This window comes from Saccopteryx bilineata, chromosome 5, assembly GCF_036850765.1.
Source record: "Saccopteryx bilineata isolate mSacBil1 chromosome 5, mSacBil1_pri_phased_curated, whole genome shotgun sequence".
NCBI classification, from domain to species: domain Eukaryota; kingdom Metazoa; phylum Chordata; class Mammalia; order Chiroptera; family Emballonuridae; genus Saccopteryx; species Saccopteryx bilineata.
Window position 1 is genome coordinate 212387510 of NC_089494.1, and position 17325 is coordinate 212404834.

At 39.5% G+C, this 17325-nt stretch overlaps 1 protein-coding gene across 14 annotated transcripts in view; it reads right to left on the minus strand.

Annotated features, from left to right (window-relative positions):
* The window catches only part of RUFY3 (RUN and FYVE domain containing 3), a 96395-nt gene that overhangs the window by 53862 nt on the left and 25208 nt on the right, over positions 1–17325 (minus strand). For 2 of the 14 annotated variants that reach the window (XM_066232496.1, XM_066232503.1), the window contains exon 2: positions 4925–4978. The exons of the other annotated variants lie outside the window; for them this stretch is intronic. In XM_066232496.1, the coding sequence (XP_066088593.1) occupies positions 4925–4978 (54 nt within the window). The remainder of the gene's footprint in view (positions 1–4924; positions 4979–17325) is intronic. 14 annotated transcript variants of the gene reach the window in all.

The following is a 17325-nucleotide window of genomic DNA, read 5'->3' on the forward strand; positions in this document are numbered from 1 at the left end:
CTATGTGATTCTGTAACGATTCTTTTCTCTCTTTCTGTCTCTCTCTTTTTCGGGGGATCTGCTTTTTATTTTGAGATAATTGTAGATTCACAGGTAGATTTAAGAACTAATACAGAGAAATCATGTACCCTTAACCTACTTCTCCCAAAGGTAACATCTTGCAAAACTAGAGTACCTTATCATAACGAGGATACTGATATTAAGTTACTGTCAAGACACAGAATATATCCGTCAACATAAGGATCTCTCATATTACCCTTTTATAGCTAAGCCCACTTCCCTCCAGCCCCCTACCCTCTAACCCTTGGCAACAATTAGTCTCCATTTCTATAGTTTTGTTATTTCAAGAATATTATATAAATGGAATCATATATTATATAGTTTTTTTCCCCATTGAGAGGCAGGGAGGTAGAGACAGATTTCTGCATGTGCCCTGACCAAGATCCACCTAGCAAGCCCCCAACTAGGTGATGGTCTGTCTGTCTGGTCTGCTCCATTGCTTGGCAACCAAGCTATTTTAGTGCCTAAGGTAAGGCCATGCAGCCATCCTCTGCACCTGGGGCCAACTTTGCTTGAACTATTTGAGCCATGGCTGCAGGAGGGGAAGAGAGAGAGAGATGGGAGGAAGGGGTGGAGAAGCAGATGGTTGCTTCTTCTGTGTGCCCTGACTGGGAATCAAACCTGGGACTTCCACACACCAGGCCAATGCTCTACCACTGAACCAACTGGCCAGGGTCTTATGAAACTCTTTAAATTACCATATTTCCCCATGTATAAGACACATCTTAATTTTGAGGCCTGAAATTTGAAAAAAAAAAAAAAGGATTACATAAAGTTATTGTACTCAAGTTTTATTCATCATAAAATTCATACAACTCCTCAAGTGGGAAATGCAAGTAAAAAACCCTACAACCATTGTATAAGACGCACCCTGTTTTTATACCCCAAATTTTTTGAAAAATGATGTGTCTTACACATGGGGAAATATGATAGTTTTTTCTTCACTCAGCATAATTCTTTAGTGATCCATTCAGGTTGTTCTGTGTATCAACAGCTTATTCCTTTTTATAGCTGAGTAGTATTCCACTGGGAAAGTTTCTCACTCTGTAGGCCTCACTTTTCTCATCTATAAAATGATAATAGGGCCTTTTTTTTTGATAACAGGATTTTGAATATTAAACAAGTTCACATATGTTAAGTATTCAGAAATGCTTGGGACCTGAAATGCTGAGGTTGCTGGTTCACAACCCTGGGCTTGCCTGGTCAAGGCACATATGGGAGTTGATGTTTCCTGCTCCTCCCTCCTTTTCTCTCTAAAATGAAAAAAATAAAATCTTAAAAAAAATTAAATAAAATTAAAAAAGAACAATACATATGTTTGTTTCTTTTAAAAAGAAATGTTTGGGACATACTAAGAACAACCACCACCAAAAGTCAACTACTCAGAGTACTATGGCCCTCCATAAATTTTACAATTTTAGTTAATTTAAAATAAACCTTAGCCCTGGCCGGTTGGCTCAGCGGTAGAGCGTCGGCCTAGCGTGCGGAGGACCCGGGTTCGATTCCCGGCCAGGGCACACAGGAGAAGCGCCCATTTGCTTCTCCACCCCTCCGCTGCGCTTTCCTCTCTGTCTCTCTCTTCCCCTCCCGCAGCCAAGGCTCCATTGGAGCAAAGACGGCCCGGGCGCTGGGGATGGCTCTGTGGCCTCTACCTCAGGCGCTAGAGTGGCTCTGGTCACAACATGGCGACGCCCAGGATGGGCAGAGCGTCGCCCCTGGTGGGCATGCCGGGTGGATCCCGGTCGGGCGCATGCGGGAGTCTGTCTGACTGTCTCTCCCCGTTTCCAGCTTCAGAAAAATGAAAAAAAAAAAAAAAAATTAAATAAATAAATAAACCTTTACTGAATGACTACATGACACAGTGCTAGATGCCAAGAAAGTCTCTTAAGTATGTTCCTTCCATTCTTCAAGATGGTGGACACTAAATCTTAACCCAAAAGAAAACAGTTCAAAAAACCAGTAAATAATCTTGATCAGGTAATATTTCATTCACATGTCTATAATATTTCCCTAATTCAAGTACTGTTCCAACCATTTCAATGCTCACAGAGATGGGTAGTAATCTGGGCCACTGCAAGTTCACAGAATCTGTTTTCAAGGCTTATAATAAGTATAGAAAGGAATTCAATGTTTACAGCAAAGCTAAAAATATGAATTATGTGCTTTTTATCCTTTCATTTAATCTTCAGAATTTTCTAGTGAGGTTCAAGACTTGTAGACACAAATTAATAGCATACAATGAGAGGAGATATGAGCTAATTGATCACTCTAAGAAGACATGTCATGTTCTACTTAGACGGAAGCCAAAGACACACTGAATGTAAAACCAGTCATCACTGTAAGAAATCAGTTCACCAGAAAAACCTTCAATCTTGCCAAAATTAAAAAGCAAATAAATTCTAACTGTTCAAATCTGCCACTTCTAAAAGTTTGTTATTTTAAAAAGCATTTTTTCAGGAGTCTAGAAGCCAGTGTTAATACTTTATGAAAAAGCCAACTGTTACGACACATCCACAGAACAGATAAGAAATGGAATTGAAAGAGATCAGCAATGAGGTAAGTTCCCCTGTAAAGATCTGGGCTGACACATTATCAGCTTTCCCACAGTTTGAAACCAGGATCCTCCCAGACCCTGAGCTGCTGTGTGTGGTTTGTGTGGGTAATTTCCCATAATTCATATTTATGTATATTATTGCTATAAGTATTCATTGACAAAAACTCAAGTTATGTAATACAGTAAAATTATAGCATTTCACATAACTGAAACGAGACAAAAGTAGAAAATGATATAAAAAAAAGACAAGGATGAAATGACTCAAAAGTTAACAAGTAAAGCCATTTCCCTTCCTCCATTCTGATGTTTTTTAAGGATTACATTCCAGAAAGACTTCTGTAAACTGGTTCTTGGCCAATATTACCATATACTACTTGACTGGTAATTGAATAAGATCATCAAAGCATTGATACAATTCACATCTTCCAGATTTTTATGTGCTCTACTGTAACAGCTCATCTTATTGCCCCTTTGATTTTGCCTTTAATAACCATTTACAAAAATTCCAGCAAAACCAAAAAAACAAACAAAAAGGCTGGCTCACAGTAGGCTTGATTCTTGCAGCAGTCCTTTGTATTAAGAAAACCAGAATTTTACCAGAGTTGAGTCACAGGAAAGAATTCCTTGAGAAGGGCACAGATCTGCTGGCTTTTATGTAGAATTTTTCTCTCATATATACTTTAAAGAAATCAAAACCTTAAACCTATCTAGTGCTTGGGAAACAATAAAAATAGTAGCTAACACACTAGTAAACATTACTCACTGAATGAAGAAATCTATACCCTCCTCTTTTTGTGTCTGTGAACTGTCCATCTACTAGTAGTACTGATTTTTTTTCACCAAATTATACATAACTAGCTATATTAAAAGCAGAAGCAAAGGTGTAATAAAAAAGATAGCTTCACTACAGGAAATGAGCTGAAACTCAGGATAACTAATTCATTCAAAGTGGTAAAGAAACTATAGGGCAGCACTGGACATAGAAAACTGTCTGATTTGAACACCAGGAAGTTTAAGGCAATCTCTGCTCTCAAGGATTTTACTCTGTAAGTAGGATGATAAACACACATGAATTAGAGAACAAGTAAAAAGCCTTAGGCCCCATGTTTCGTAGGATCTGGGTGTGGACCCAAGCGGCCAGGGGGCCCCTCCAGGAGCTCTGGTCTATACTGAGGGCGGTGCAGGTGGGTGGGGGAAGGGAGATGGGAGTAAATGCTCTCCGTGGGCCGCCACAGCAACAAGTCAGGAGAGGAGGCTGAGGGCAGCTCACGCAGTCAGTGAACAGGCCAATCTGGGCAGAGAGAGAGAGAGAGAGAGAGAGAGAGAGAGAGAGAGAGAGAGTGTGTGCACTGAGGCTGTCGACCTTCAATTGCCCAGGCAAAGGGGGAGAATGTAAATGATATAGTAGAGTGGAGCCACACTCTAATTTTTCTATTTTTATTTTAAAATGTGTGAATCATCTTGAGCTCCCTTAAATTAGATGCCCATTACAGAAGAAACAATAATTGCTTTGGGAAAACTTTTATACATTATGTGAGACTTTTTAAAGCAATTCCACCACAAAAGGAATGATGACCAAGCTGAAAGCATGGAATGTCATGGAAATCTGCAAATCAGAGCTACAATCCAGACCAGTACTGTAGATTGCTGGGATACGTTTGTTTGATTACTGTGGGATTCACAGAACTATATATATAAAATATAAATGGCAGTACCTGGGGTTACGAACAAGACAGGTTCTGTATGTTTGTTCATTTAAATTTGTATATAAGCTGGAAAGAGTACATTTATCTATTAAATGCAACTTAGATATTTGTCTTAACATCATCAAGGGTACTTATTTTCACCTTTCTGGGCATATAAATACTGAAACATTTTCAAACCTACAGAACCTACCTCAATCATAACCTGGGGACTGCCTCTCTCTATATTTTTATGAATGCAAAAAACTTTACATCTTTCCAACACAAATGAATAAACAGCCATGGAAAAACTTGATATAACCCTGAAATAAAGTCCCGTTTGAACATGTCATTCAGCAAATATTCTAAGGGAACAGTGTAATACATAGATAAATGCCACTTTACTTGAAACCACAGGATAAATAAAGATTTTAAATGCAAGACCGAAAACCCTAACCCTATATGAAAAGCCTGGCACATATGCTTACTGTTCTAGTTACTAAAATGGAAAATCAAACCTAAACCTGACATTCCCTCTTATGAAAAACAATCAAAAGGTGGTTAGAAATTTTTTAAAAAAGAAAGCAAGAAAGAAAAAACAGCTGAAAGATGTTGGTGTGGCACGCACCTTCTGTATCATCACGCATTTGCTCCACCAAATCTGTCAAATCCTCCCAAGAGTCTTTGCAAACGGCAAAAAGAAAGGAAAAGAAAGATAAAGTGTCATGCAAGCCAAGAAAGAAAAGTTCTATTAAAAACAAGGTTTCAAAAGGGATAACTGAAAGGGAGATTCCTGGAACTCTTTCCACTTAACCCAGAGATTAACAGTGAAAAGGGCTGGGAATACACCCAGGGAGAAATGTGACACTAAGTAAGCAGAGGTATCCACTCTAGTAAGCTGATTCAGAGCGAAGGTTAATAATTTCAAATTTCCTAATAAAAGGAAACAAAGATTTATATCCCATAAAAAAATAACTCATATATTTTCTTCCCCACTGAAAATCAAGATTCGGTTCTTTGCCGTTCTGAGTGTACAGAACATTGACCTCAGCCAACGTTTATTTTGATCACTTTAGTGAAGCTGAAACACGTGTGTAATATTTTTTTCGACTCAGGACAAATATCATGATGCAAACTAGTGACTCTTCTTAAAATAACCAAAGAAAAAATTTTCCCGGTGCTCTCCACCCCCACAGTTCTCCTTTTTCAAAACAAAAGTATAGATGCTGCTTTGAAGACCCATAAAATACTTAAAATTCAATAAAAACATGTTTATTCTATTAAAAGTATAGTACTCTCTCTCCTTACTATAAATTCAACGTTCCTGTATATGGGATATTCTGTGTGAGGCAAAGGACAGGAGAGAATGTGAAGATTACAAATACAACACTGGGGAACAATTATTTTCATTTTCTGTTGCATGAGGTTTTAGAACTGTTTCTATATATCTCTGCATCACTGATTCCAAATCTGAAATCCATTTTTTGGTGCATGCTCTAGTTTTTATGAAATTTTAATTTCATTTTGTTACAGTTACTGGCATGAATTGGTTTTTAAATTGGAGTTCAAAGGCAATGAATGACTCTTGGATTGAACATAACCACAAGGCAATTAATGTTTTACAAACATCACTTTTACATAATTGTAGTTGTTTTTAAATGTAAAAAATTATTATCTGATAAAAACACCCTCTTATTATAAGACTGAATCATGGCTTCTTCGAGTAGGCATAAATGTAAGAATAGTCCTGACACCTTCTGTTATATATGTGGCTGTTACACACTTCAACGTCAAAGGTGCAATATTTCATCATTTGTGACACGTGCATATATTGCCTATTTTCAAGTTCCCCTTGGCGATCAAGACAAGAACTGGGCTCCTCATATTGTGTGTCATAATTGTGAGGAAATGCTTCATGACTGGACAAAAGGAAAACGCAAAGAAATGCCTTTTGGTATTCCCATGGTTTGATGTGAACCTAAGGACCACAGCAGTGACTGATATTTCTATCGGATCCATACAAAGGGCATCGACAAGAAAAAACGGCATATGATCGCATATACTAATATTCCTTCAGCAATACAACTTATCCCACACTCTGAGGCACTCCCGGTTCCTGTTTTCAATGGTTTAATTTGTTCTAAGGACGAAGAAAGTGAACATGGTGATCAATTGTAGTTTGATAAGATGCATGAGGAAATGGTTGTAGAATCTGAAGGGTCTTCTTCTGATGCCAAGCAGTCATTAACCCCTCAGCAGTTTAGCCAACCCGAATTAAATGACTTAGTAAGAATGACATAAAAATTGTCCTTGACTTTCTGAAGTATGAGGAGCATAACTGGATCGTTTGTGTGGATCTTAAAATGGTAAATTTCCTGCTAGGACAACAGAGAGGTTTCACAAAGTATCCTTGCTTTCTGTGTTTGTGGGACAGCCGAGCTCGGGAGAAACACTGGACACAGAAGGAGTGGCCGAAACATGAAACTCTGGAAATAGGGACGCAACATATTGTAAATTAACCTGTAGTTAATTGACACAGGATCACTTTTTTTCAGAGACAGAGAGAGAGTCAGAGAGGGATAGATTGGGACAGACAGACAGGAACGAAGAGAGATGAGAAGCATCAATCGTTAGTTTTTCGTTGTGACACCTTAGTTGTTCATTGATTGCTTTCTCAGATGTGCCTTGACTGTGGGGCTACAGCAGACTGAGTAACCCCTTGCTCGAGCCAGCGACCTTGGGTCCAAGCTGTGAACTTTGCCAAACCAGCTGGGTCCTCCACATCCCAGTCCGACGCTCTATCCACTGCGCCATCACCTGGTCAGGTGAGACAGGATCATTTTTCCTCCACTTCACATCACACTTGGCTTAATGAAGCAGTTTGTTCAGGCTTTGAATAGAGAAAATGAATGCTTTCAACATTTTTTTCTGCTTTTCCTGCTTTGTCTTTTGAGAAGATAAAAGCAGGTATATTTGATGGACCTCAAATTCGAACCCTCATATGTGATGAAGAATTTGCCAGGAAGATGAATAAGGAGGAGAAAGCAGCATGGCAGTCTTTTGTGGCAGTTACAAAAAACTTCCTTGGCAACAAAAAAGCATAAAACTATGAACTTCTGGTTCAAAGGATGTTGTTTGCTTTCTGCAACATTGGATGTAACATGAGCGTTAAGATTCATTTTCTGAACAGTCACCTTGATAAGTTTCCCGAAAATCTTGGAGCTGTTAGTGATGAGCAGACTACTGCTGGAGTATCAAATGAGATTGTCCTCAACAAGTACACAAACGCAAGAGCTACAAACGCAAATTTTTGCCTGAATAGAAGTTAAATAAGTTTTGCGCAAATTTTATGATTAAAATAAGTGTTTTAATATGTTCTATTTTGAAATTGTAGACCAATTCTGATGCAATTATATCTTTTAGTGTATTAGTGTATTTACTGCATTATACAAATGATTATATTTTCACAAAGATGATGCCCAAGAAGACATTCTACTTCATTATGTTAAACTAAATGTTGAAAATTTTACAATAAGATGAAAACCTAAAATCTTAAATTGCAAAAAACCTGTAGCTTACAGAGAAAAACTAATGTCAGATTTGAGATCAGCACACTCGAATTAGGTAAGAACAAGTGTTTTTGTGGATGCAACAAATATTCTGTTCCCCAGTGTAATAGATATTTGTGTCTTAAACCTGTAAGATCATTATCTTTTCTGAAATAAAATCTGAGAACTTATAGGAAAAAATTTAAAAATTGATTAGCTTTATCCTTTAATAAATCTGAAACTACCAGTATTATTGCACACAACTGCAATATTCATATTTAAGCTCACTAGATCATGTGAATTTCATAATGTGTAAATACACAGACAATAAACATAAATTATCATAAGATGAAGCATAACAAAAGTGAGAAAATGGACAAACACGCTGTCCACAATAAGACTTTCTTCTTGAAAGATTTATCACAGAAGCCAGCATAGGTTCTGAAGCAGTAATTTGGAATCATCATCCACAAAAAGAATTTTCATTTGCCTTACTCTCTCAATAGTTTATTAAACAAGTGGACTGTAAGCATACATTCTAGTGTTATCCTACAAAAGTTTTAAAAAAGCCCAACTGGTGGTGGCAGAGTGGATAGAGCATCGACCTGGGACATTGAGGACTCAGGTTAGAAACCCTGAGGTCGCTGGCTTGAGCGCAGGCTCACCAGCTTGAGTGTGGGGTCACTGACGTGAGCAAGGGGTAATGGCTGTGCTGGAGGACAGCCCTGCCTTGTGCCATCATGGTGCAGATGAGAAGCAATCAACAAACAACTAAAGTGCTGCAACTACAAGTTGAATTGATGCTCATCTCTCTCCCTTTCTTTCTCACTAAAAAAGCACAAGAAAAGATACAAATATATAAAGTTTAAATTTAAATCCAAAAAACAGGGAAGCAGATGAGGATCTAATGATGTGATATGTGATTAAAGTGGAACTTTTTGGAAACTAAAGATATGTCGACTATTGGTTACGTCAGATGCTGAGAGCAGGTAATATAAAAATCCATGCAGTATTACACTTGCATTGTCTCCCAATTCAAAATTCTAGAAATTAATGACTTAGCAAAGCAAGTACAGGAACACAGCACAGAAAACTCGGGTTTAATTCCTAACTTCCATCAACATCCCAAGTCAGTCATTTTATAAACAGAGGCGGGAGAGCACAACGGTTCAGAGAACAGACTTCAGAGCCAGACACCTGGGCTCGCATCCCAGCCCCATGCCTCCTGGCTGTGTGACCTTGGTCCTGGTACTTCACCGCTTTTCCTCAGCCAGTAGCCAGTTTCCTCACCTCCAACACAGAGAAAAGAACAGTACCTATCCTACAGCACTATTCAGAGGAGGAAAAGAGTCAACATAGGTCCCAAACCCTGTAGCTGAGTATTTCCTGGTTAAATGTTATTTTGAAATTCAGAATATACATGTATTTTTAATTTTAGAAAGGTGAAATAGTATACCCTGAAACTAGGAAAAATGCAGAACTGTCAAGGCCTGGGCAGCACTTCACAATCAAGCCCATGAATATTTCTGCAGGTAATAATGAATATTCAAATTAAACAGGATAAATAAAAACGATAAATAGCCTCAAGTAAATTCAGGTCATTTGTAGCATTAAATGAGTTCAGGCAAATTTATGAAAAATGCTTTTGGTTTTCAGAGCATTTTTGGATTTTGCAATTGTGAATCTGTATGTGTAAAACACTTAGAAAGTGTCTCGCCTGACCTGTGGTAGAGCAGTGGATAAAGCATCGAACTGGAACGCTCACGTCGCCGGTTCAAAACCCTGGGCTTGCCTGGTCAAGGCCACGGGAGAGAAGCTACTATGAGTTGATGTTTCCCACTCCCCACCCACCTTTGTCTCTCTCTCTCTCTCTCTCTCTCTCTCCGCTAAAATCAATAAATAAAATCTTGAGAAAAAGTCTCATACAGAGAAAGTGCAATATAAGGGTTAGCTACTGTTATTTTACAGTAAATTAGTGTTAAAGTACATTTCATAGCCTCATAGCCTGACCAGGTGGTGGCACAGCGGATAGAGACTGGGACACAAAGGACCCAGGTTTGAACCCCAAGGCCACCAGCTTGAGTGTAGGATCACTGGCTTGGGCATGGGGTTACTGACTTGAGTTCAAAGGGCGCTGGTTTGAAGTCCTAGGTCTCTGGCTTGAGCAAGGTGTCACTTGCTCTGTTGTAGCCCCCAGGTCAAGGCACATAGGAGAAAGCACTCATTGAACAACTAAGGAGCTGCAACGAAGAATTGATGCTTCTCATCTCTCTCTCTTCCTGTCTTGTCTGTATCTGTCCCTCTCAGTCTGTCTCTCTCGCAAAATAATAAAAAGTACATTACATATAGATATATTCATATATATAATTTTAAAGTACATCCCTCTGACAATGTTCTACAGATTTATATGTAGCGCTATTAATTCACAAGAATGTACTCTTTTAACCATCACATCAGTTTGCTCTACAGACTTATGTGACCTTGTAAAAGTCAGTGCAGTGAATATTTCTGGTTTACTCTTAATTTTCTCGAAATAGAAACCTATTTCTCACCTAATGTAATAAAAGTGTATGTTATTAAAGCAAAATATAAAGAGCCTCCACGATCTGCGCAGAGCTCTGGGAAGGGAGCCTCCAGGTAGTGGTGGTAAGTACAAGGGGTCTCGCCGACTTTCCCCATAGAGGAAAAAAGAAAAGTCCCACGTAGAGGACTGTTCTTTTCCAACCAGATTTTGTTTTTAAACATAAAGTTTATGTGTCAGAGCAATGGAATCAATTTAAAAGCCTCCCCCTCCCATGGAAGGTAAAAGGTGTGTCTTTTCCTTTTAAAGCTGTTCTCCATTTGACCTTGGCATGCTCAGGATTTTGTTGTAATAAAGAATGAACACCATGCTGAAGGATTTATATATATATATTTTTAAATTGTGCCCTCTGGAATGTCTTCAAATTATTAAAACAGCAACAACTAAAGCATATAATACATGAATCAAAGAGGTGGCTGGGCAGCATGGACAACTCTTGTCTCTTTCCCAGAACATTTCATCTTTCTAGGGATAATACTTCATTGCCTTGGGCATGCTTTGTCTTTTTTTTATTATTATCATCATACTAACTTTAATTTGTATCATTATGATACTCATGAATTGCAGAGAGGAGTAATCTAAAGGCTTGTTAGTTGACACAGAAGATAGGACTAGATTAAAATTTCATTAGAGAAAATGTGTAATTCATAGTTGTACCAATTAGAATTGTGCCAGATTTATAAATGGTAAAACAAATAGTAAGCTTTACTTACTAACAAATAGCCAGTTACTCTGGCTAAAGAGCCTCAGTTCTCATTAAACACAATGACTCACAAGAAAAGGAGTGCACAGCTTAGCAATGCCACACGGACTGTCACCGCGCATGGTGCCAGGAGACTGGTACTCGAACACCAGGAGCACCTCTCCACTCCAAATACGTGGATTAAATAGTCAAAAATGATGCACCTAACAGACTATAATCTTATTTTAAAGATGCATATGAACAAAGATATTTTTTTAAAGTCAAGAGATAAGGGACAAGACTGGAACTGTGTAATGATCCCAAATTAGGAACCATAGCTTGAGGTTCACTCCACTCTTTTCTTGGCTTTCACTCTGTTTCGGGTTTAAGAAGGAATAAATCAGCAGACTAACTGAAGTAGCTCTGGAAATATTTAATTAGGTTGTACTTCAAAGTATTTGTTCTTACAGTATGTATATGGTGGCTCAAAGACAATAGCAGTGTGGTCCTGTAGAAGGGGCCCCGGCTTTTACGAAACAGACCTGGGTTGGTGGGGCCACTGCTCTAACAAGGCAGTTACTTCTTTTTTCTCTGGATGAGGGAACTGGCTGAAGCTCCTTCCCCCTGAGAAGCCTCATTTGAATGGGCTCAAAGTGCCTCTCTGTTGTTTATGTATCTACTGGTTGGAGATCTTTCTGCTTCTTGATATATTCTTTCTACAGGAGCTTTTTTTTACTGCATACAACAGGGTTACAGTCAAGTTTAAGAAAATGTAACCAAGTTACATTGTTGTCTTGAAGCTAGGTGTTTTTTATTTAGAGTGATGCTTTTTTTTCTTTTGACAGAGACAGAGACAGAGAGAAAGTCAGAGAGAGGGACAGATAGGGATGGACAGACAGGAAGAGAGAGAGACGAGAAGCATCAATTCTTTGTTGAAGCACCTTAGTTGTCCATTGATTGTTTTCTTGTATGTGCCTTGATGGGGAGGAGGGAGGGAGAGGGGGCTATAGCAGAGTGAGTGACCCCTTGCTCAAGCCAGCAACTTTGGGCTCAAGCCAGCAACTTTGGGCTTCAATCCTGCGACCTTTGGGCATGAACCAGCAACCATGGAGTCATGTCTACAATCCCACACTCAAGCTAGCAACCCTGCACTTAAGCTGGTGAGCCCATGCTCAAGCTGGTGACCTGGGGGGTTCAAACCTGGGTCCTCCGCGTCCCAGTCCGATGCTCCATCTACTGCGCCACCACCTGGTAGAGTTTATTACTTTCTTGAGGGAAAGTCGTCCTAAAGCCCCAACGACAGGTGACAAATACTTAACTCTTTGAAGGACTTCGTGAAAGCTAACAAATTAAAGTACTTGACACATCAGTTACTCAATGTCAACTTTACCATTTAGAAGACACCAATGTGTGGCCTGAATTTGGATTTGGGTGCAAACTGGGTTCCTCTATTTGCCACAATTATTCACAGAAAAACAGAGAAAATGGGATTAACAAAACAAAACTAAATATTGAACACAGAGAAAAATATAAGTCAACATAAGTAAATCAAATGAGAAATTTAATAGCTGAGGTACTGTTAAACAAACAGTAATATAATTAGCTTGGCAACATGATAAAAATTAACAAAGGTACTGTCAAGCTATTAAAAAAGTGCCTAGAGGTCCTGTTCTAATAAAATAATAATTAGTCCAAGGTCTATCTTCTTCCCATGGTATAGTAAAAACAAAAAGATAAGCAAACAAACAAAAAATAATATAGTATATTAATAGTAGTATTATATAATAGCATAATAGTAGTATATTAATAATAGTAGTATATTAATAATAAATAGTAGTAATAATGTTACTGGAAAAAGTAACATTAAGTTATTCTGATATTTGATTTCTTTTTTTATATTAATATAGCTAAACCATGTTAGTGTTTGCATGGTATAATTTCCCCTTTTTTCTGTTTATCTGCTTCCTTAATTGATATTTGATTTCTAATATCAAATATGTATTTGCTTTTCATCTCCAGTCCCTGAAGGCTCTTGAAACTCTTGTAAATTCCTAAGTGATAAGAGCACAAAAGAGCATTTTGTTCGAATGGGGCAACACTGCACGTGCTCCTGAATGCGTCCTGGATGGGGCTAGTCCCCCCAAAGTCCAAGCCATAATTAGAGGCTTGGGATTTTCAGCCATGCTCTCCTTTCTCTAAAAAGGGGTGGGGGCTGAAAATGGAGTTTGTAATTGATCACGCCTACATGAGAAAACCTCTATAAAATTTCAGTAGTGGGACGTTCCCAGACGTTCAGGTATGTGAGTACACACACGCACTGGGAGAGTGACTTATCCTAGTTCCACAGGGACAGAAGCTCCTGCACTTGGGACCACCGAGACCTCGCCCTATGTATGTCTCCATCAGGCTGTTCATCTGTATTCTTTACCACATCCTTTAACCACCTGGCAAATGTAAACATTACTCAGCGTTCTGTGAGCTGTTCTAGCAAATAATTAAATTCAAGGGGGAGGATGTCACGAGAAGCTCTGATTTGTGGAAAAGTAGGACAAAAGTTGTGAGCGACCTTGGGGACCTACTACTTTTGATTGGTACTTGAAGTGGGGGGGGGGCTCAAGGAACTGAATCCTTTACTGTGGGATCTCATGCTATCTGCAGGTAATCAGAATGGAGTTAAATTATAGAACACCCAGCTGGTGCTGCAGAATTACTTGGTGTTGGAACAACCCCGGGCCCCTCATTTGGTAATAAGAGTGTCAGAAGTGAAGTGTTCTGTGTGAGAGTAAAGGAGGAAGACACAGGAAGAGAACTGTAGGTTTTTTCAATGCAGTTATCAACCCTTGAGCCATTTAATATTTACTGGGCACCTGTGGTGAGCAAAGGACTTTAGGGAGGTAGTCAGTACAGTTAGTTTGTACAGAAGTTAGAAAGATGAAATGTCCACAGACATTGTCCTTAGGAGAACTAAGTAATTTTGACACAAGATCAAACAGGATTGGTATTAGAGAGATGAGGAAAGATAAAATAGATTCCTAAAGTCAGATAATAGGCAAGGTGGTATCGGAAAGCTAGGGAAGACAGGACCCGATGGGGAGTGACGGGGGAAGGAAAAGGGGCCTTCGGGAGACCCTGTGCCATTTCACCTGCATGGCTGCGATGGCAGAGATAACGTCTCTGATACACCTCAACTGTGGAGCTGCTGCCCGCAGGACGAGACCTGGGGGATTCTCGGGTGAGATGCAGTACTTCCAATACACACCCTAAGTTTTACAGTTCCAGGAGAAAAAAAACCTGAGCAGTCTATCTCAGAAAGCAAATTCTAGCAATCTAAGTGAAGTGTGAAATTCTCATTGTACATTAACAGTGAAACTCATTCTCTTCTACTTTGGACATTGTCACTAGCTTCAAGAAAAAAAAAAAAAGCAGTTTACAGTTGCTCAATCAACTGTCCTAGAAACCACCACCATTTCCTTTGGAAAGTTCAGATTTTACCACAGTGTGAGAAACCACAAGTCAGTGCAGCAGCGAAAGAGAAACATAAGTTGCAAAAGAGTTGCTTATGTGTAAATTTAAAAAAAATGTTTATGGGTCCCTGGCTGGTTGGCTCAGTGGTAGAGCATCGGCCTGGCGTGTGGAAGTCCTGGGTTCGATTCCTGGCCAGGGCACACAGGAGAAGCGCCCATCTGCTTCTCCACCCCTCCCCCTCTCCTTCCTCTCTGTCTCTCTCTTCCCCTCCCGCAGCCGAGGCTCTATTGGAGTAAAGATGGCCCGGGTGCTGGGGATGGCTCCTTGGTCTCTGCCCCAGGCGCTAGAGTGGCTCTGGTCGCAACAGAGCGACGCCCCGGAGGGGCAGAGCATCGCCCCCTGGTGGGCAGAGTGTCGCCCCCTGGTGGGCATGCCGGGTGGATCCCGGTCGGGCGCATGTGGGAGTCTGTCTGACTGTCTCTCCCGTTTCTAGCTTCAGAAAAATACAAAAAAAAAAAAAAATGTTTATGGCAGCTTGGAAATTATAAGAAAACTGAATTACGTAGCTATAAATATATTTATGATATATATATGGCATATATATATATATATATATATATATGAATGCCCCATGGACACAGACAACAGTGTGGTGACTGCAGGGTTGGAGAGGCCGTAGGAGAGTATGGGGGTGATAAATGGTGGTGGACAAAGACTTGACTTGGGGGGTAAACACACAATATGGTACACAGAGACATGCTGGAGAACTGGGCACCTGAAACCTGTATAATTGTTGACCAGTGTAACCCCAATAAATTCAGTTTAAAAATAAATAAAAATAAAATACATTACTATTTGACCCAGAAATTCCACTTCTGAAAATGAAAATGGTAAAGTGTCCAAGCTATAAATACAATGATGTACACCAATCTGCCTGTGTTAGCCAAAATTAGAACCAACCTAAATGTCTGTAGTAAGGGAATTAAAGACATTACGCCACATCCAAATAACTGAAGACAATAAGCAAGGTGATGCAGCTTTCTACTTCCTGATGTGGAAAGACACAGCAGAGGGAAAAAGGCAGGTCACATAATACAGGTGTGGTATGATTTTACATGTATAAAATTATATAAGTAAACTTGGTGTGTATACATTTTAAAAAGAAGAATCTGGTTACTAAATCTTATTGGGGTTATATATAGGTGTTAGAAGTTCAGATGAATTATATACTATTTTATATTTTGTACTTTTCTGTATTTTTTTAAAGCTCACAATTTTTCCTAATAACTTGAAAAATAAGGTTATTTTCATTAAAATACATATATAACAATACTAAATATATATTTTTAAAAGAACATAATTATTGTCAACACACTGACATATACATTTGGAAGATATTTAATTATGATGACAAATAATTACTTAGGGGCCACTTGGCAACATTCACTGTTTCACCATATTTTTGCTTCTAGCTCATCAAATCCTTCTAGAGTTCTCTAGAAAAGTTCAAATAGCAAAAATCGCAAGGGAACAGGTTTTAGTATTTACTTCCCTGTTCTCCAAAGCAACTTTGTAGCAGTTACAATAGATTGGAAAGGGGTTGGAGGAACCACAGTGGAAAACTGTGCCCCGTTACACTCTTCACCTCCCTCTAAAAAGAGACACTACGAAAAAACCAAACTATTCAGAACCACAACTGAAGAGCGGAGAATACTGTGGGTGCTCTCCAATGCCAGCGTTTCTCTTCCCAGAGCTAGGTCTCGTAGGCGCCCAGGCTCACGGTGCGACAACTTGAATTTCAATCTGAGTAGTTATCTAATCTGGTACAGCATTTACCTCTGGAAAATAATAATTAAGTCCATGATTAGGTTAGGACAAAAGACTTTCTAGTGTTGGGCACCAATTACCCAAGATGAGTTAAAGCGAACTCCATGAAGAAAGGGCCAAATTAAAGATCTAAGTCAAAGCTCCAGTCTAAGAAGGGCCAGAAAAGGCTCACCAACAGAGAGGAAAGACAGTAAGGCCCTGTGATTACTGACACCGCACTGCAGTGGACACTAGCGCAGGAGCAGTAAGGAGTTGGGGAGAAATGGAGAGTAGGTCTGGAACGGGAAGGAGAAAGCTGATTTTAGGGAGAGCATGTTATATGAGGTCAGCTCAGAGGCATCACACAGCTCTCCTGGGGTTTAAGCATGAACTAGGGAAAAAAAAGCCACTCTACTAATATTTCTCTACCAGTTTTAAGGATTTCATAAAATCTCAGAGGCAGATGGGTAAAACTGACCTTGAAAGGGTCCTAGCTAGGCTATCTCAGAGCAGAGCAACAAGATGAACCTGGTCCAGAGAACTTTGCTCAGCAGGCATCTGAGATGGTATTAAAAGCTTTGACAAGTTCATAAAAACTGCCTTGTGCACACACAAGCACAACTCGGAGAGCCTGACAACGTAAATTTGAGGCTAAATGGGCTGTGGCAACAAATAGTCCAGCAACCTCACCAAGGGCAGATGACAAAAGGAGAGATGTGCCGTATCGAAAGCAAAGGACAACATGATACTGTGAAGAAAAAAAAAAAAGATCCCTAATGACTCAGGTCTTGTTTCCTGAACTCTCAGGAAAGGAATCAATGCTGCATCAACTGCATGTAAGTGTAGACACTGTGGGTCGCCATGCACACTGCACACGGCACTTGGACAGCTCTGAAAACAAAGCGTGGCCGTAAGGAAACAGGCCCGTGACCCTGGAGAGCTCAACG